General features: G+C 37.6%; 1 protein-coding gene across 1 annotated transcript in view; it reads right to left on the bottom strand.

The window, feature by feature from the left end:
- Positions 1 to 382: 382 nt before the first annotated feature.
- Positions 383 to 20,966, bottom strand: part of LOC134626910 (neurexophilin-4) — a 46,200-nt gene continuing 25,616 nt past the window's right edge. Inside the window, exon 2 of the mRNA XM_063472804.1 lies at positions 383 to 2,182. Within this exon, the coding sequence (XP_063328874.1) occupies positions 1,379 to 2,182 (804 nt within the window). The 3' untranslated portion in view covers positions 383 to 1,378. The remainder of the gene's footprint in view (positions 2,183 to 20,966) is intronic.

Below are 20,966 nucleotides of genomic sequence, written 5' to 3'. Positions count from 1 at the left end.
TGAAATTCTGTGCACCAATATTTCCGTATCAAAGGTGTGAGGACCCAAATAACTTTGAGCTGAGAGTTTGCGAAGAACGAAGAATCAGCCTTAAATAGTTGTTCAAACCATATTTGGTTGGTTTGCTCAAGAGAGAGGCGGGTGGGGTGATCCTTGCTTTCGGTTATAACCCTCGATCAGTTTTAATAATTACTCTTTTGGTGGCGAGGCAGTCCTACTTTATTTTCTTTTAAGTTCATATTTTGAGCACAAAAAACCTTGATCAAGTAAGTATTATTAGGTAGTTAAGATCATAGCATTGGCAGCAATGATATACATATACAATAATACAATATACCCTTTGGTTTCGGCACAACTAAAAAATGTTTACTCGGGTGTGCAATACTTTATTTGGTTGCATGATCAAACAAACATAAATCTGTCAGTCATGTTACCTTCAGTACAATAGTTATTCTTTTCCATTTCCAGGATATATGTAATTAAAAATCACATCAGATATGGCTGCTGGATTCTATTACTGTACATATCAACTCCCTCAAAAAGTCAAACTTTATCATCTAAAGAATGTTTCACGGTTGGTTTTCATGTTAAAATTCAATCCATAACAAACTTTCCTTCGATATATTTGAGAAAATTAAAATTACATATCTTAGCTGAAAGCTGGAACATGAATTCCTAATCAGAGTAAAATGTAGCTTAATTCATAATAGTGTCCTTGCTGAGTTAGATAACATGAAAACGCTGCACAGCTTGCGCCTTGCAAATTTGCTTCAAGCTCTGAACCAAAACATTCACTCAGTAAAAGGCAGACAGTTTAAGAGATTTTAATGTGCTTTTTCATACAGTATATTGTATGCATATCCAGCATGGCATTTCTCATACATATAACTCTCTTATATCCAGGGTTTAAATGTAGAGCTGAGAGGATGATTAACAGTCAGTCTACCATAACATTACGTTTGCCATACATCGATGGCACTGTTCGGCTGCCTCAGAGGCTTACTTTGTACTCGAAGGGCATAATACTGATTCCAGCTGTTTGTAACCAAGCCTCCGACTTCACAAAGAAATGACACTAAGAAACAAATATCTAAAAACAATAAGTCTGCTGGGGTTGAGTACAATATTTACAGAAAACAAAAGAAAACAAAGAAAAACAGAACAAATACAAAGTTGGAAAAGATGTCAGTGAAATCAGCCATATCCTAATCATCCATAAGTCTGAATATACATGATTTAAATCCACAATTCACAGCTGTTTAGAGGCAAAAAAAAACTGTCCCCTGCTTTTTTTAACAGGATCAGTATGACTATCATTTCCATCGTTATCATTTTACTCATCATTGTCTCTTTTATTCTCTATTTAGTCTTATTTACTTTATCCAAAGTAAGGGTGATCGCTTTGGAAGTTGTAGTCTGGACACACTTTCTGAACCAGCTTATAATCAATGCTGAAGAAAGAGATGAAGATGCAGATCACCTTGAAAGGTTTAGCACAAAGCCAAGCAGCGTGGGACTGGGTGTGCTCTGTGAAGCAGGTCTGAGATGGATCATACAGGCAGGGTTTGGATTTCTTGGATCTGTTGGTTTTCTCGTACTCAACCCGACAGTTTAAGGTCTTTGCCTCTTTTGGATCGATGGTGGACTGCTGTGTCTCCTGGATCTGGACCTCCTGCTGGGTGTGGGGGTGCAGATGATGCTGCTGAAGGACCTCAAACTCAACCACTTTGGTTGGTGGCACGATACTGACCGACACGTTCCCCAGGCTGGAGGAGTTGTGGCGAAAATAAACAGTAAAAGTCCCATTGATGTGGTCCACAATCTTCCCTGTCACCAACAGGCTGAACTTCACGGTCTTGACATTGAAGTAGAAGTCCCCCCAGCCAAAGATTTTCTTGGTCTTCATGGCTGTCTTTAGTGCAGGTTTACGCTTGGAGCGGTAGCCTGTCTGATCCACTAGCAGGGACTGGTTCCGGGCCAGCTCATAAGGGCTATAGGAACTGTACGGGGGTGGCTTGGATTTCACCGGTGTCTGATCGATCGGTGTGGAGAAGATGGTTTGGTACGGCGGCTTAACTACTCCTCCAACTGTGCCTCCGCCCATGCCGTATGGAAGAGTCTTCATCACCGCCCCCACTGGGCCCAGATCTGAGAAGTCCACTTGCCTCTCCAACCCTTGGACCTGCAGAAGAGACAGAAAGAACAATCAAATTTTACTGACAATGTAACTGACAATTCTATTCACTTTGCCTTTTCATGTCTTTTTCTACCAGACAGACCTTTCAAAAACACAACAGCATCCATCCATCCATCCATCCATCCATCTAACCCAGCTCCTACTACCATAGTTCCATAACTGCAAGTTTTTAGGAATTGTAATTCATTCTTACAAATGCTATATTTTCATGTCTCAAACCATAATGCCAAGCTCCGCATATACCGAGAATGTTTTGAGTTTTAAGTTAGATTTAGTTTTACTGCATGTTTAACCTGCAATGTTTACCTAAAAACCAAAAACCTTTTAGCTATTCTTTGTCAAGAACAGCATCCTGTAAAATAGGACTCCATTCATATTAGATGAGTGCCAAACAGCTGATTGATTGAGAAACTGATCAAGTGTCAGGACCCCACTAAAAAATGTCAAATTGAAAGTGATTTGGAGGGGATTCAGTCTGGGAAGGATAAGTATTTACAGTCTTGGAGCAGTTATTGGATTTGGTGCATTTCTCAGAGGTATTTAATATTAACTAGTGGCTGCCACATCACTCCTGTTCCCTGTGCTGGCTAAATGCTACAATATAGAACTCTAAGTATGGAACCAACGGCTTGCAACTAGTCCTCGTCTGACTTTATGTCTTCATTTTTAAAGAGGTAAAGACAGAGATCAGAGGTGCTACAGTTTATTCTTTGTTCTGTCAAATGAAAACTAAATACACATAATGTGATCTAATTCAAATGTGTCCAATTTCAATTTGCACTCATTGTTAAAATTATAAATATTTTAAAGGTCACTTTTTGGTAGCATTCATGTTTACCTCCCACAAGTTTTTTTTTTCCACGAGCATCCTAGTTGTTAGATGTTGCTACGTTTCATGTCCTGAATTCAAGAGAAAAAATAGATCTATTTTTGTTAACACACTTTAATTTTGTTGTCAGTGTTGCCACAGAGAGCAAAACAACTCTGCATGTAAGGTAATGGATGTGAGCCTTTGTTTGTGCAGACAGCTTTCTGCCTTTAATCCACAGCCTAGGTGGTTATTCACAGGGCTGATTGACTAGAAATCTTGCTCTGCTCTCTTATATGTCTCATCAATCACATCACTGCCATGCTCCTATCCATATGCACATATGTATACACACACACACACACTGTCACACACACAAACTTCGAGCCTGAAGCTGTCATGAAGTGACAGTGCGAAGTATTACAACTATTCAGAGGGGTTACATGCGCTTCCCCTGAGGCTGCATTTGGATGGAGTTTAAAAAAACTATTCTCCCAGTCGATAAACAACACCAACCCAAAAAACAGAAGTACAGGATCACATCTTTGTGCCTAGTTAGGTTGGGACATTTTCTGTCTTCCTTCATTCCTATCCAATGCAGTGGGACCAGCAGCTTTATGCCTGCCTCATCTTTCATCAACCTCCGACCTAAAAACAACTACATATTGCTGCAGATGCAAAATAACAGCACTTATATAGATTCTGATATATTCAGTCATTCAATATATCAATTTCTGCTAGTTATTTATTGCCATGCTTGAGGCAACTGTTGTGATTTGGTGATATATATATAACTGAATTGAACTGAAATGAATTTAATTAACATGCCCGCAGAGCTGATTTTTAAGTAGATTGATTGAAGAGCAAATAAACGGTAGTGTATCGACCGCTCGAGGATGAACTTATAAAAGAAGAAAGCTTTAGATGAATGACCAGTTACTGGGATAATGTCTAACTGCAGATTTTCAACAGACCCCAATTCCCTCTGGTGCACTGACAGCAGGCATGTGCAGAGGTCTTGCAATTTTAAGTCTGTGAATAGGTGATGTGAGCTGACTTTGGCATTGACAGGTAGAAACAAGCTACAGTTGATGGCAGAAAAACATCAGAATATGTACAGCAACAAAGACTGTGTACAGTGCATGCAATATGGGGACTTCCTGTGAATGCGCTGTCAGCAGTGCTGTCAGCTAACTCCATGTGTTGCCATCTGTCAGGCTAACACTCTGCTGGTGCAGTCCTAATCATTTCTCAAGCTTGTGGCCCAGAGTTTAAACAAGCACAATCATCATAATCCAGAAACTTCAGCGGCAACATCTCACCATGAACCTCAACCTAACCTTCAGGGTCAGCTGTATGAAGTTTTAAAATGATTTTATGCTGGTGGGGGGTGGGGGTGGGGGTGGGGGGGGGGGGTCTGAGGCTGACATAAGTCTTTCTGAAGGGGAAAAGCAACTGTACATAGTCAGCAACTTTAACAAATGTTGATCGAGTGAAAAAGATGAGTACACAGAAAGGCCCTCTTCTTCTGTGGCATGAAAATAATAAGATGCCAACACAAACCAATACATAGATGGACTTTTTATTAGCATGAATATGACATTTTTTGTGCTTGACAGTAAATCAATTTAAAGGGTGAGGATCTGTTAGAAGAAATATCAGATATTTTCTCTTGACATGAAATCCATAAGCTATAGACTTTTTGAAACAGCGGATGTTTGCTATAAGGTCATATCAGGCTGCCGCATTCACTGAAAGATTGACGGTTTGAGAAATAAACCTTCATGCTTTTCTTCCTCCTCAGCGCCTATTCAGTTAAGTTACAATGAGTCAGAAGTAACTTTTAGAGCAACAGCCAGAGGGGCACTGCTGAAGTGATGAAGAGGTGCTGAAGCTAAAAGCACACAGGTGCACACACACAACTAAAAAGTAGTCACTCTTTCAGCTTATGATTTCGATTTGAAAGGAACTTAGAGTTGTAAGTGGTAGCCAACCCTGGGTAAATTATATAGTTTGTGATTTTTTCATTGAAAAGAAGTTTTTGCAAATGTTTCAGTGGACAGACCTTGAAAATCAGCTTTTCTTCTTTAACTTTTTTTTTTTGTCGGGAACTCACAAAATAGTTGTCAGGTCATAAGTAACTCATAAGTGAGGCCAGAGAATGGCATTATTTGCCACCTGGCAATTTTAGAACTTTGTGGGTTGACCAGGTATCAGCAAATTATGGATTTCAATGTCAGAAAAGAAAGTGAAACTCCCACAAGAAGACAATGACCCCTAGCAGACTAGAAAATCCACCAAAAATACCTCAAGAAATGCAAGCTGAAGCTTTTGAAGTGGTCGTCAGCGTCAACTGACTTAAACATCATTGAAAATCTGTGGGAAGAACTCTGTGAAAGACAGAAAAGATATCTCTTGAAATTGAGAAGATGAAAACTCCTTAAATCAAGAACTGAATGACTCTAAGCCAGTTACATATGTGTGTGTGTGTATCTATCTATATCTATCTATTTATATATCTATAAGTTTTGTTAATCATTCTTTAACAATTCCTTGTTAAAGATTGCCAACAATTGCAATGACAACCACCACCCAATGTAAGGGTTATGCTACAGCTTCCCTAAATTAACAGTATTGGTAATTACCGAAATACAACGGTAATGGTAAATCCACCACAATGCATGAGTTCTTTAATCCAAATTATATTTTTAATACTAGAATATAATTAGTGTGTTTAGCTTTGAATTTTCAAATGTACAGTTTTACAAAAAAAAAAAAAAAAAAAACCCAGAAAAAAATAGTTATTGTTTGATTAAGATCCCAAATTACAGTTATTCACTTGGATTCCTGAACAGAAAAATTAGTTTTAGTGGTGGAATGTTATGCTTGATTAATTTCTGACCTCTCAGAGAGGTCCAGGGTGCCGACTCAAATTGGAGCACTGGAGCATATGACAGGTGGACTCGTAAATTTGTTAAGCACTGTATCTTATCAAATATAAGCTTGCACGCATGAAAAAGTGTGGCCATCTACTAAAGAGACTGACTGCCATCCCCACAGCCCCACAGCTGGCTAAAACTGAATCTAATTATGGCAAGGTGCAGCTAGCTGGGAGAACACAAAATTGTGGATGACAGCTAGTTTTACGCTGTACTTTAAAAGAAACACATGCATCACTCGTCCACCAAAGTAGCTACATAACCCCAAGGTTGTACTTTCTTATTCTCACGTTATATCTGAGCCACTGTTGTCAAGAAAAAAACAACTCCATTAACACACACAGTCAGACTTGGGGACTTTTACAGCTTTTCAGCAAACTTAACATGACTCAAAAGGAACATTTCAGTATAAACTTGACTCAAGGGTTGGTGTGAGTCCCTTCTTGAGGCTATCTGTAAGTTTTTTTCAGAGGGAAGCTTTTACACGCTTCAACATGGCATTAGTGTTTCCTCCAATTAGGAATGGGACTCCTGTTTGGTTGTATGCTGCAGGAAATCACAGCAGAGCACAGAATAAGTATTGTGGTGAGCTTATACATATGTATGATCCAGACAACTCAATAACAGCACAATCACAGAAAGAACAATCAGATTACAGCGCTCGGGAGATAAAGGGAGATAGTGAAGAAAATGTTATTAGTGGAGAAGTGAGATGAGGAGAGGAGAGAGTAAGAAGATCTTGTACATTTTCTAGGAATAGGGAACATTAATCATCTTTAAATTTAATTTGGAGGTTCATATGAGCAAAAAGCAACCCTTAGTTGCTGCTTAGATGGAAGGCCTCCAACCTACCTTAAAGTCCATACAAGAATGAAATGTAGGAATTTGTTCAATGAGGAGATTATCAATGCGGCTGAGACAAAACTGACAGACAAAGCGATGAGACACATCTACAGGCAGGTAGAGAAGGCTGTAGTGAGGGAAAGAAAGACTATGTGATGAGAGGCTTCACACTACCCTATTAAATAAGGTCAGATGAGCTCTACAATTGACTGCTTAAACCTGTTATATTACATGTCACCACAATTAAGATCTCTTTTCATCATTAGGGAAGCTTTAGATCAATGCCAGCACTTCTCCCTCTGCTCCCTCTTTCTTTTGCACTCTCTGTCTATCGGTTATCTGATCCTCCGTCTGCAGTTTGCTCACTCTCACATTCATCCATAACTTCCACACCTTCCTGATAGCAAGAGTATTCAGAGGAAATGAACCATGCTCCCCGGCTCCTCAGCCCACACCCGACTCCCTCTCCTGCCTCCCGCTCTCCCATTCTTCCCCCGAGGACAGATGTGAAGATGAGAGCTGCTTGTCTCTGAGCTCTCTCCCAGGCTTGTTCCTTTGTTTAATTGGAGTTTTATTGGTGACAATCAATTCATTTCTATCTGCGCTCCAGGCTGCATTGATCTGCTGTCACACAGGAGAGTCAAATGTACAGTTCCCCTCCCACAGCACTACAAACCACAGGCTCTGATGCCAGCTACTGATTGTTTTTTCTTAACTTTCTGTTTCAAGTGCCTTTGCGATTAAAAGTAGCTATCTCATTTTTCTTCAAGAAGACTTGGAAAAGCTGCAAAATGTTAACTGAGGACAATATGATGTAAAGCTGAATGCAGATCATTTTTTTTTAACTTTGAAGTTCCTATTTATCCTAAATGCACCTTCACCATTTCTGAAAAAGGCAAATGCCATCAATCTGTGCTTGTGGAAAGCGAAGGATCTTGCAGTAAAAAAAGTTCTCTTTTTGTAGGTTCGAACTTCAAAGATGAAATTTGTAGACATTTCTGTTCATCCACCACTGCATGCCGGAAAACCCTGAAAGGGTAAGGCCTTTCATTTCTCAGATGACCCTGACATCTTTGAAAGAGTTCAAGCAAAAGGAAATCCGAGTGTCAGAGTCCTGTTTAGGAAAATCTCGACAGATTATAAGCTGTTACATTAGTTTGGTTCGCTTCATCATAGCTGATGTATGTACACCTTCATCTGAAGAAGGTTGTGCCTTTAAAATGAAGGGCGGTATTTGAACTGTCCCGTTTTACTGTGCTAATGCATGCATTTAACAGTAATAAGTCCAAAGTGATCAGAACATGCATTCTCCCAGCACCCCTGCCATTTTGTTTTCCTCCTTGCTGCGTTGCAAAGCGAGGTGAGAAAAAAGCTCAGAGGTTGCAGTACTTAACAAAACAGTCGTATCGCCGCTCTCATAACTCTGAATCAGCTGAACCAAACACAGTGATGGATGGTGACAGTATCTTAGCACAAATTCTTTAGGAAGTCAAGACACACCTGAACACACAGCACAACTAAATGGAAGATGATGTGTGTGTTCTTAGCTGATAAATCTGTACAATAATGACAAAAGCAGTTTAAATACTGGAGAAGAGTTTTGAACTCAGTTGATGTGATTTAATAATATTTATTTTTTAATATAGGCAACCTAAGGAGCTGAAATACACCTGCCTGATGCATGTATGATGTTATTTCATACAGCTGTGCATATAAAAAGGCAGATTCACAAGTGTAACTTGTTTGTGCTTGTGTGATTCAATGATTACTTTAAGGTGTTTCTCCACATAAAGAGTTATTCTTTGATTAAATTTGAAAGTTTTTGTGACTGACGGAGTAATTAAATGTCACTGACAAAACGTAGGATATAACAAACTGATTTTGGACATTACTGACTTAAGGCTGACTGGACCCTTCACTTCAACTACGCCTCCTCAGAATTATCCAGTTACTGTGATATTTTTTTAGTGATAGATAATAATCAAAAAACACAAATCAAAAACTGATGTGGAAAAATCCCCTCAAGGGGTGTCACAGTATACTGATAGTTTATGATGTTTTTGAGTGAAATGTTCTCAGCACATATGATAACATCACACATTGCAATGTTGTGCTTTTGTCATGCATCTGAATATTTATGAATATGAACTCAGACTTTTAATTGATTTAAAAAAAAAAAAAGTAAAAAAGGTTACAAATTGGAGTAATAGCATTATTGCAACTTTTTTGGATAAAAAAAATCTCAAAAATGTGATGAATTCTTTTGTGCAGGTCAACTTATGTAACTGCATCTTTTCGTCCTTATTCACAGCTTGTGTTATTTTTCAGCAAGCGTCAGTAAGTGATACAGGTGAAAGTGTAGGTCATATTTGTGGCATTATTATGCCTTATTTTATAAACCAGTCTGTGGTGCAGTGTTAGATGTTGCTGCTTCTAGTAAAAGGAGCAAGATGTGGAGTCTGGGGCATTTACAGTGCATTGAAATGACATAAAAGATGCCTGGAATTATAATTTGCCTCTGTTATGAATATGATGCTTAGAAATATAAGATGTGGATAAAAAGAAACATCTCTGAGAACGGATGGAAGTTTGATGACAGAGTAGTAATTGAGCTATGTGTAGACTGTGAATAAAATAAAGCTGAACTGAACATATCCGATGGTGGTAGTGTGGTACTGTAGCTCAGACGTGCTCAGTTTTTAACAGCAGTCACGCTGCACTGTTTTAACAATAATCATACTACAAAAAAAGAAACTTTTTAACTTTTAGCCTCCCGCTCTCTGCCCCCCCCCCCCCACCCCCGCAAAAAAAAAAAAAAAAAAAGAGAGAGCTGAAAATGACATTTTATTACAAAAAGCAAAATAAAGCCAGGAGGAAAAAAGATAAACCAGTAGGGGAAAAATGGAGCGAGAGACTGTTGAGAGAGAGAGACGGAGAGGAAGAGGGGGGAAGAAGAGGGGGAAAAAAAAGCAGTAAAAGCGATTTTGCAGTCCACTGGTGTCGTTGGATTATCATGAAAATGAAAGCTACTGAGTCAGGGAGTATCAGGGAGCAAGGAAATGGAGCTGAGACAGATAACACAGCAAGGGAGAAAAAGAAAAAGAATAAGAGAATGAGTGTAGAGAAAGCAGAGAGGTCTGTAAGACAATATGAGGCGAAAGTGCAAAGAGAGAAAAGGTAAAAAGACAATATATATACGACACAGAGTGAGATTATGAGTGCAATAAGACAAAAATGAGAAACACTTCACCCCATAGAGAATAATCAGAGGTTTCTTGAGAAGTAATATCTGTAATATTGTTTCAAGAAGACCAGCTCAGTTCTGAAAAAAAATCACTTGAAGAAGAAATAAAGTATTTTTCCATATTTCAGACTAAATTTAATAAGCATTTTAGTTCATCATCAGCTTTAAAGAATCTGTATTTTTTAGTGTGTAGAAAATAAGGTAAATAAAAACAAAGTTTAGTTTCAAGGAAGAAAGAAAGAGATGCTACTCTACCATTTGATGTCTATATTAGAGGATTTATGAGGGTATTGAATGCTGGCTTAAGTGTAATATGTCGACAATATTACAAAATATTGCAGATGTGCTAAAATTAGACTAAGGGGGAAATGTAGAAAACTATAATGTCTCACAGTTATGGGAATTTCAGGTTTGTCTTATTATCTTGGCACAACAAGTCAACTTTAGAACTTCCAACTGTTGTATATCGAGGCATATTTTTACACTGGGATTTATATTTAATTAATTAACATTTGAATTTAACCAAGTCGGCCAGCGTGAGTGGGGGTTCAATTGCTGAAAAAACTGGCCAGTGATTTTTTTTTTCACCAAGCAAGCAGAAGATCTACAACAAAAACCCAGTGGTGAAAGAAAGGTCATTAGAGGTCAGGCAGCTTGTTAGACAACACATCCATGTGTCTGTATGTACTTTTCTTTACAAAAAAAAGCATAAAAACAAACAGAGAAAATAAAAAAAATATAAACAGAATATCAAATATCTTGCAGTGGAGCCATCATGTACAAATATGTGCATGTATTCAAACAAATAAAACATTTTTTGGAAAGAAATTGCTGTATTTTTTGTTTTTGAAGACTGAGATTACAAGGTCAAACATATTCTCATATTTTTGCAGTGAATAAGAGGCTCCATTTGGCTTACGATCCCTTTGACTATTACTCGTTCAACACAGTTAAACATTACACCTGCAACAGCAAAGCCTCACCTGAAGCTTCTTTATTTGCATCATAATCTAAATCCACCTGTCACTCTTATCTGTGTATTCCAAAGATAAATATTGTTGTCCAGTGATTTATAAATTCAGCAAGGCCAGCTACAACGACAAACTGAAATAATTATGTTCTTCTTACATTTGGAACGACATACCTCTTATATAGCACATGGGACTAAAAATAGCCTTTGCACCCACAGAGATTACCACATTAAATAAACAATGTTGCTCTTGTTAACACAGTCTTTTGCAAAACGCAGCGGAATTATGGTACTATATTAAATCAGGAGACTCCACAGTGACTGGCTAAGTATCAGCCACTGCCAAATAAACATACAATGCTAACAAAACACTGGGCATCGCTGCCAGCATTGTATGTTGGTGCTTTCATTCAAGTATGTTTAAGCAGTGCTGCTACAGCCAAATCGGTTTTTAGTTGTTTTTCAGTTGCATTTAATCTTATATCACGTAACTACTCCCACAGGAAACAGAATCTATGTGCTGCTGCAGACCTCCAGAAAGCCTTTGTTTTATTTATTACCCCCGCCAAGGAGGTTATGTTTCTGGTAGCGTTTGTGTGCGTTCCTGCGTGCCTGTCAATCTGTCTGTAAACACAATAGCTCAAAAAGTTTTGAATGAATTCTGATAAAACTTTGTAGGGGTGTAGAGTTGTGTTAACAATGTTAAAAATTTACCAAAATTTGACTTACATCCACCAAGGTCTTAAAGGTCAACTTAATGATTTAGAATAATCCTTTAATAGAACAGAATAGAATAATCCTTTAATTGTGCCACAAGGGGAAATTTGGGTGTAACAGCAGCAAGAAAGACACGTATACAAACAAACAGTACACAAGACACAGAACAGAAACATACACAATTTTTACATATTTACATCAAGGAAAAATTTACGTCAAGGACAATATTGGTTGAAAACAAAAAGTCTTACAACTTAGAATCATGATTGTTTCAAGTGTAGTGTGTATTGTCAGGATATAGAAAGTAGATTTCACATCACAGCAAATATGACCTCTGACCTCTCCTTCAAGGTCGATAGATTGACCTGAAGGTCAAAGTGATAATAATGCTATATAGAACTATTTAAAACTATGTATGGGATCCTAAATATCACGTTACTTTGTCCTGCTCGCCTCTTCTTTAAGGTCGAATAAGGTCAAACTTTCATAAAATGTCTTTCATCCTTAAAACTATGTTTAAGATTCTACTGCCTTTGTTTGTCTTGGCAACATTTAGGAAATGATTTAGGTACATTCAGGCATATAGCAATTCTAAATGTCCCATTATAGTTTGCATCCAAATATCATGTTACATTTGACCTCTGCTCTCACTTTTACATTTTACACCTGCCTCTCTTTTAAGTTAACCTAAAAAATGCATTCTTTTTTATTACCACACTATAAACTTCTTAAAGTACATTTAAAAAGAAAGAAAGAAAACAAATTGAATCTGTACAAAATATGATACTGTTCCCTTAAGCGTAAACACTGCCCAGAGAGTGAGCTGCCTTGGCAGAGCTTTGTGCACTCGGAATGGTTTGTGGTTTAGTTAAGATTAGCTAATACAACTACAATATTTAAATTTTTGCGGATACGTAAATTACTTTCAAGTACTCAGAAACTCAGAAAATCATCCACATATATAATTACAAACATGAAAAACTAAAAAGTAACCAGGGGTCTGTAAAGGAGGAGTTAGGAAAATAAAAGTTAAATGTTTGAAAAACTCAAAGGCAACTTCAGAAAAAGATGTAAAATGCATCAGCAAACAATTGTGAAGCTCATTTTAATGATGCTATCTGCTAATATTAGACAATATGAAGAATAAGAATAAAAACAAAATCAGCAACTGTCCTGTTCGTTCCATGCACGAATGTCTTATCTCTGTGGTCTTCCTCTTCACCTCCTGCTTGGAAGATTGTTATTAAGCCAATAAGGTATAGGTAGGTAAGTCAAATTTTATTTATATAGCACCTTTCATGATAAATATCACAAAGTACATCACAACAAAAATGGAAAGAAATAACAAAATTCAAGATCTTTTGTCTGATATATCCACTAAACTTTCACCTCAGAAAGGTCAGGAACTTTCCTGAACAAAAGATAACTAATTGTACTTTTCTTAACTTCACTATATGCCCAAACTATGTCAACCTTGTCTCTCTAACTTATTCTCCAAAACGTGTGACCTGAGCTGTCCTGCTGATGCACTCATTTTTAATCCTGTTCCTCCTGGGTAATCCCAGTGAAGACCTTTACATCTTCAACTCTGCCACCTTCAACTCGACCTGCTGTGCAAGCAGCAGAAACATTTCAAAAACTTTTGCTTAACTTATCATTTTTATCTTACATCCAAGTAGCAAAAGTTTAAGATGAATGCTGTGTCTCAAGTCCACACTTAGTACTTTTTGAGTGCACAAGTGGATTCATAGGGAAAAACCTGCGGCTAAATGAAGCTCATTGGATGGTGTACTCATAATGGTAAAAACAAACAAACAAACTGCCATTTCTTACCATCTATGGCTGTCATCTTGGCTACAGAGAGGAAGCAGAGAGGCCACCAAACAATTTCCAGACAGTAAGAGAAGAATTCACTCTTAATTCCTATGATATCTAGCATGCTAACTGACAGTGGCAGTTAGCATAAAGCACACATGCTACATACAGAATGTTGTAGCACTGTTTTTTAAACTTTTTCTTTTTTAATCTTATGTGTTAAAATAGTCATCATCACCGCAGAAGGACTTAGCACTGTGTGGTCCGAGGATTGACAAGTCAGAGCAACGCTCACGGTCAAATCTCTATTTCATCTTGCTGTGTTCAATTTTTGGCAGCATGAACATGTCAAAAAGCATTTAGCGCACTATGGGAAACATCCAAATAGAGAGACTAGCAAGTTCAAACAACTACCAAATCTTTATAAGAAAAGAGTAAAAAGATTTGGTGAAATATTACTCTAACTTGAAGGAATTTGAAAGCATTACAACTGTATTATTATTTATTATTAATAAAATTAATTAGATTTGCTTCAAAGGGCAGTTTATATGTTTTAATATGCAGTTTTCCTTTTATTAATAGAAGAAGTAGAAATTAAAAATATTGGAAGTATTGGACAAAAAGAAATATCAGCTGTGGTTAGTTCTTTCTACACAGTCTGTTGGACAATGATGACGAATTTTAGTGAGGTTAAGGTCACTCATTGTGTTTAAACCTTCCTTGGTCAATGTGGAACAAGTATTACTATAAATATTATCATTGCATAAGAATTGTTACAAAACAACTAAAATATAGATTAGTTACAAAAGACCTAAGACAGCAAAAACAAACTTTACTGGACAAAGATAACTAATTGTGATTTCTTAAAATCTTTCCTTTTTGCAATTTACCACAAGCTTACAATACCTTTAAGACTAACTTATATGACAGGATGCTGGAAACACTGCTAATGTCCCATTTGTTGCATTCAGTATATTTACAGTATTGCTCTACGAAGTTTACCAAAAGTTAAAATGCAGGAAGATGACACAAAACACAATTTATCTATGAAGCCATTAGAAAACTTCCCACTGAAGGGCCAGACTTCAGCAGTCAAATTTGTCCACTTTTGTTCCCTCTATCTTACTGATCACATCAGATCAACATGCTGAAGTGTTTTTGTCTGGCTTGCTGGGTGGGCACACTCCCTTCATGTCTCCACTGATGCAACCGCACCACCTGATCAATCACCCAAAGCAGGTCTTTGGGGACACATCTTAAAAGGAAGGGAGGGACAGAAGAGCAGGGTGTCATCAGCAGAGAAGGGGTGTCTTGTTTGCATGCAAGATGCTGGGTAATGCATCAAAAGATGACAGCTTCCCCATTCTTCCTTAAATAAGAATGGTGAGACTCTTGCTGGCTGTGGTTTAACTTTAATCATTCATCTAAATAACTGTTGCAGAAGTCTGCTGCAGGAGGGGCTGCATCGCCAAGCAGGCTGCCATGGGCGTGGAGAATATGAGAACTGACGTTGTACTCCTGGATTTCTCATTTGTAAATGTGTAAACATATATTTGACTCAGATTGGAAAAGCACTAAAGTTCCCCCCCACCCACGCTCTTCCCCTCCCTTGCAGATTTATGTATTGGAAGAGTTTGAAATTCATCGAGATTAGGTTCGGAGGAGGGCTCTGTCGCAACGAGCGACATGTTGAGCAGCTAAGTGACAGTGATTGATGCCCTCTGTGTTTCACAACTTATCAAGCGCATATACACACACTCTCTGCAAACAGATAAACAGCAAAAACACCGGAGATAAATAAAGAATCAAACAAACACAGGGGACTGGCAAAGAAAAAAAAAACCCCAACCTATCTGCATAATGAATAGACGAGATGGAGGAAAACAGGGAGAAGAGCGGCAGAGATTCCCAGCGGGTGAAACTGAGCTTGGGAGATGTCAGTTGGGAAGGGGTACAGGGACACATGGGCTTGTGACGACTCCGACAAGTCACCCAGGCGGCAAAATAAAGCCCGGCTTCCTCAGATTTGTTTCCAATGCTCATCAGTAGGAGAGCTGGATGACGGATGGACTGGCACTGGGCGCAACGCGAGCGTGTCAAAGTTACTCACCATAATAAAGACCTGCTCTTTTTCCTTTCCATTCGCCTTCCCTTTTTTTTCTCCCCTCAATCCCTTTGCAGTCCTGCTGCCTACAACCAATTTCATTTCATTTTAAGCTGCCTTCATTTGTGTCTTATGCTTGTTCTATGTGCTTTTCCACTAATTTGCAGCATTTAGGGTATTGAAGTTGGTACATTTTCATGGTTGCTAATAAATATAATGCCACAATCATTTCCTCCCTTCTTTTGTTCTTATTCTTTTTTATCCATTACCTTCTCACTGCTTCCTTTCTTTCATTTATACCTGGATGGATCTTAATTTCTGTTATTCCATCTTTCTGCTATCTACAGTTTCATTTTTTTGGTTGTTTTTCTATCTGAAAAAAATTCCTTTGTTGCCTCAATATTTAAAAAAAATCATACAATTAAAATTTCTTTAGCGTATGTCTCTAGTTTTGATTTGATTCTTTAGTTTCTAGTTTTTTCTGTAGTTCCTTTAGTCATTTTATCTTTGATTCAACCCTTGTTCATGTCATCATTTGCCTTGTTTTACCACCAGCCGACAGTCCTCTCATATTCCTTGATTTCCTTTTTTCCTTATCCTTACACTGCTGCTTTCCTTCTTTGACAGTTCATCCTTCATTCATTTACATCCATCTATCCATGATGAGATTATGAAAGTCTTCTGGTACTGTACTTTATTTTTCCTTTTGTTCCACTTCTATCCTTAATGTTTTCCTTGCCACTTTTTTTGCCCTCACTTTCTTCTTTTTCCTCATCACACCCTCTATCTTTTCATCCAATCACTCATCATTAAGCTCATGATCAGAACTGTGAATTATCCTTAATTTCCTTAACCCTAGAACACTATCGCTGGGTGATTTACACCCGAGCAAATACATTTACATGATTTCTCTCTCCTGCAGCTGTTTGCGTGTCGAGGAGTCTGTGCCTTCACCAGGGAAGTCTCAAATGTCCCAGGAATGGGTGGACCAAAGACCAGCTTTCCGGAGTCATTATTTTGTTTTAGGAGTTTTTTTTTTTTCATTTTGTTAGACATGGCACAGTTGAAAGTAAAAGAAGATCACTCTAATTTGTCATGTGTTGTCATATTTTCATATATTTGATTACTTTTTATTGGTTATATTATATCGGGTAAAAATCACCCGGCATTAGTGATTGTGTTACTATTTATAGCGATAGTGTTCTAGGGTTAAGCTCTCGCCTTTTTTCCATCCATTCATTCCTCCTAAAGTTCCTCATTCCATTCTCCATAACTGCTTTTTTCCCAACACTTTTCCACTTATCATCGACTAAACATGAACACAATCCTTGCTCAGTTCCATCTTTCCATCCTCCTCCTTTTCTTTTTCTCATCCCTCGATTTGAACATTACCTTTTGACTCAAAATGGTGAGCAATGAATGTACTGCTAAAGATCACTCAACCTAAAGTATATTTAAAGTATTGAATAAAACAAACATATTACAAAATATGATGGAAAATCTTTCTGTGATTTGAACAGATGTTAAACTACATCATGGATTCATGATCATAAAATCATGCTCACCATGACGATTTCTACGGATTCTGTTACAAAATGACAGCAAGAGAAGGAGCTGCTGATAAAAAAATACTTCATGTTAAAAAAAGAGCTATAGTCCTTTTCAAACATTCTGCATAAGTGCAAATAACTACTACAGGAGTTTGGGTGACAAAAATAAATAAATCAAATAAACAAAACAAAGGTTTATCGATAGACCATTTTACTCAGCTGGAATAGATTTGCAAGTCAAACAACTACCAAAGCAGTTTGTTAAATTAACAAAACTGAATCAGCCAAGCAAAGATGATGGTTTACACAACATGGAAGATCGGATTCACATACCATTTGGTCATGTTTATTTTTTAACAAAAAAAAGTTAAATAAATATGGCACTCTCTTAATTAACAACAAGGTAAATTTCACAATATTCCAATTTCTTAAAATTTTTTTTTTTTTTTTTACCTTGATCTCTTTTCCTTTTATTCCAGCACCTCCTGCTTTCAGACATCTACACCCCATGGCGAGAACACAGCTAACTATTGATCTATTGATCCATTTAACTTAATTACTTCCACTCTTTCTCCATAAATCTGTCCTTTCTTCTCTCCTATGTTTCCTCACACTTCGATTCTTTTATCCTCTATTCTTTCACACTTCTGAGACCCATTTTGGAACTGCTGGCAAAAGGGAATACTAATACATATCTGGACCTTCCCTGGTGTGAAGGATGCTCTCCATGCATTTGGGACCTAAGCTGAGTGGGGACGAGTGGGGCCAAAGCTCAGACCTGTGGGGGGATACATGGCTCTCGGGCTTGGGGCAGACTCTCTTCACCAAGGGTGATGGCAGACTTAATTGGAGAGAAAACAGTGGGAGGTGCCAGTGAATAAAACTCCTCAGAAACGCTGCCGGTGACATCCCTTGTTCACTTGAAGGTTAAGCACACACACACACACACACACACACACACACATACACACACACACACCTGCATCTGAGCCTGAAGTGACAAGGATCCTGTAGCATTATTAGCACAAAGAGTGCAAAGGTAGTTCAAATATGATTGGGAATATAAAGAACTAAAAAAACTCCCATATCAGAAAAGATAATTAAACATATGATCCAGCACATCCTTATACTATCACACAATGTATAGGAGTTTTCTCCTTAGTTGCCTTTTAGATGCCTTTGCCAGCGTATAAATCACCCAGCTTCAAGGACGCAGCATTGGGACCCCTAACTGGGATCTTTCACATCTACCATCTGGATGCAGAAAACCAGAGTGCTGACCAGCGGCCCTGCTCTCATTCTGTTCCTCAGGAAGAGATGGGGGGTGGGTGTACACTGTAGCTAGAAACCTAATCAATCCAACAACTGCTCATATAAAATCCTTTCTAAAGATGAAGAGAAGTCGAATTGTGCAGTAATGATATTTTGAGAGCGAATGAGAAAGAGACAGGGGCCAGAACAGAAAAAAAAGAAAGAAAACCTGTCAGTGTCTGCTCATCCAGAACTGTCCGAAGCATTCGTTCACACGCTCCCTTTTTTTTCTCCCCCTCTTTGCTCGCCCTCCTCCAGAAACCCCGGTCTTCCATCATTCAAGTTAGTTTCACACTCTGAGGCTCAATATCAAAGTAGATATGAAGCAGAGAAACACAGGATTGTCTTTCCACAGACAATTGTGTCCACTGCGTTTATTTGTGTCATGGTATCCAATGGTGTAAGTAGGGCTATATGTGGGCCACCTGTCTGCTGTCTTTCCATCAGGCTGAAAATAACTGAGTAACGCTCCCCCCCCCATAGGACAGTCGCTTTGGTTCAGCTCAGTTTATCTTACCTGCAACAGGGAGTATCTGTCAGTCAACACACGCGTCAAAGCTATTGTCAGTTAGGGTTGCACTAATGACACTGTTTCTAGTTACAATACAATACCAATACCTGAGGTTTGGTTATTTGTAGCATTACAAATATTAACCCTGACTCTGAAGAAGAGACTGGGAATCGTTTTTTCTATGTGTGTAAGTTAAACCACACTTTGCAAAATAAAATGTAACAAATGAAAATAATTTTGCAACGTGATCAATACGGTGACCATAAATATTACCCATTCTCCGGCTCACTGTAAAATCACAGAGCATCCAAGGACCACAGTGACCACCGTCTGTGGTAAAGTACAACGCTTTTGCAAACATACAAATAAAAGATGCTGGCGTCTTAGCCGCGAAATGCCTTCAAACTGCTAAACGATTTCTGTTAGCTTCCTTCATACTGTACTAGGTCTAATGCTAGCAGCTTGCGCACTGCTGATGTGTGGTATTGAATACAAAACAAAGAATCGGATCAATCCCATAGATGAGTCATGATTGGATTATGATTTGACTGGTATATCTATATATATCTATATATCTATATCTATATATATATATATATATATATCTATATATATATATATATATATATATATATATATATATATATATATATATATATATATGCAAAATAAATAAATAAATAAATAAATAAAATCGAGGTAGGTGACGCCTTCAAAAAAAGGTGTTAACAGCAGTAGCATTATAGTGCAATAGTAGTAACACAGCATAAGTCAGATGTAATGTTTTGTGGAATTTTTAAGTAAACTTTTAAGAAACTGCTTAACCGCTTAGTTTAACAATAACTAAAGTAATGCAACCTTGTAATTCTTCAGCAGCTGCACATTATTATCGCATAATAAAAGTGTAAAATATAATTTAATAACAAAATATTTTCCACAAGATCGAGCTCCACATCTAACCACAACAGTAATTTCCATCCACCGTTTGCTCTTCTTGTCATACGAGGTGCAGTTAGCCAGAGCTCCAGTGATGCTCGATTGAGTCCATATTTGAATCACACATCACCAGCTGTTAGCACTTCTTCTTTCACAGCCTGTTTGTGCTCAGTAGTGTGTTTTTACCTCACTGGGGAAACGGGTTGGTTTTCACCTTAAGTGGGAACAGTTTTCTTGCATAGTTTACAAAGTACTGTATTTTTTTTCTTTAAATTTTTATTTTTAAATTAAACTTTGTATTTTTTTTAAAATGCTGTATTTTATTAGAGGTTATTGGTGAAACTCCCCTTTTAGAAACTAAATTGTTATTGGAGGCTCACACCTGGCTCTTGTTCTCAGACATTCCTGGGCTTTTCTTGTTGTAGACCTCACTAGGAAACGTAAATACATAGATATTGCGATATGACATTTTTATATCACGTAAAAATGTATGTGGTATTATCACAGGTGATATACTATGGCACAAGCCTAAACAAAATATCAATATATAAGAGATTTGAAAAGCAGTGTCATTGGAATAAAGAAGTGCAAGAGAGCAAAAAACATGAGAAGCCTGGTTATTTATCACTGAAACTTGCTACAAAAAAAATAAATAAAAAAATAATCTAGCTTAAAATTGATCCAAAAAGATGGTTTACAAATTATATTGGAACCTAATCACTCACCGATTTCATTTATTTGTGATGCTTATTTTGGTGTTTAACTATGTTCTCTAAACAAAACCTACAAAAAGTTAACATTGCAACAATATACCCATTTTTAATAGACTTAACTGCCACATTTCATTATTTATACCTCACTTTAAAATGCACATTCTATTGTCATTGGCCTGCTTAAGTAAACAGAAAACCTTCAAAAGTTTAAGTTTAATCTTCCGATTTATATAAGGGTAAATTTGGCTAACTGTGATAGCTGACCAGCCTATTCACTTCACTCGTGTGGATTCAAGAGTGATAAAAGG

The sequence above is a fragment of the Pelmatolapia mariae genome, linkage group LG5 (assembly GCF_036321145.2).
Source record: "Pelmatolapia mariae isolate MD_Pm_ZW linkage group LG5, Pm_UMD_F_2, whole genome shotgun sequence".
Lineage (NCBI taxonomy): Eukaryota > Metazoa > Chordata > Actinopteri > Cichliformes > Cichlidae > Pelmatolapia > Pelmatolapia mariae.
Note: the sequence above shows the minus strand (reverse complement) of the source record. Positions and strands in the feature narration are given on the sequence as shown.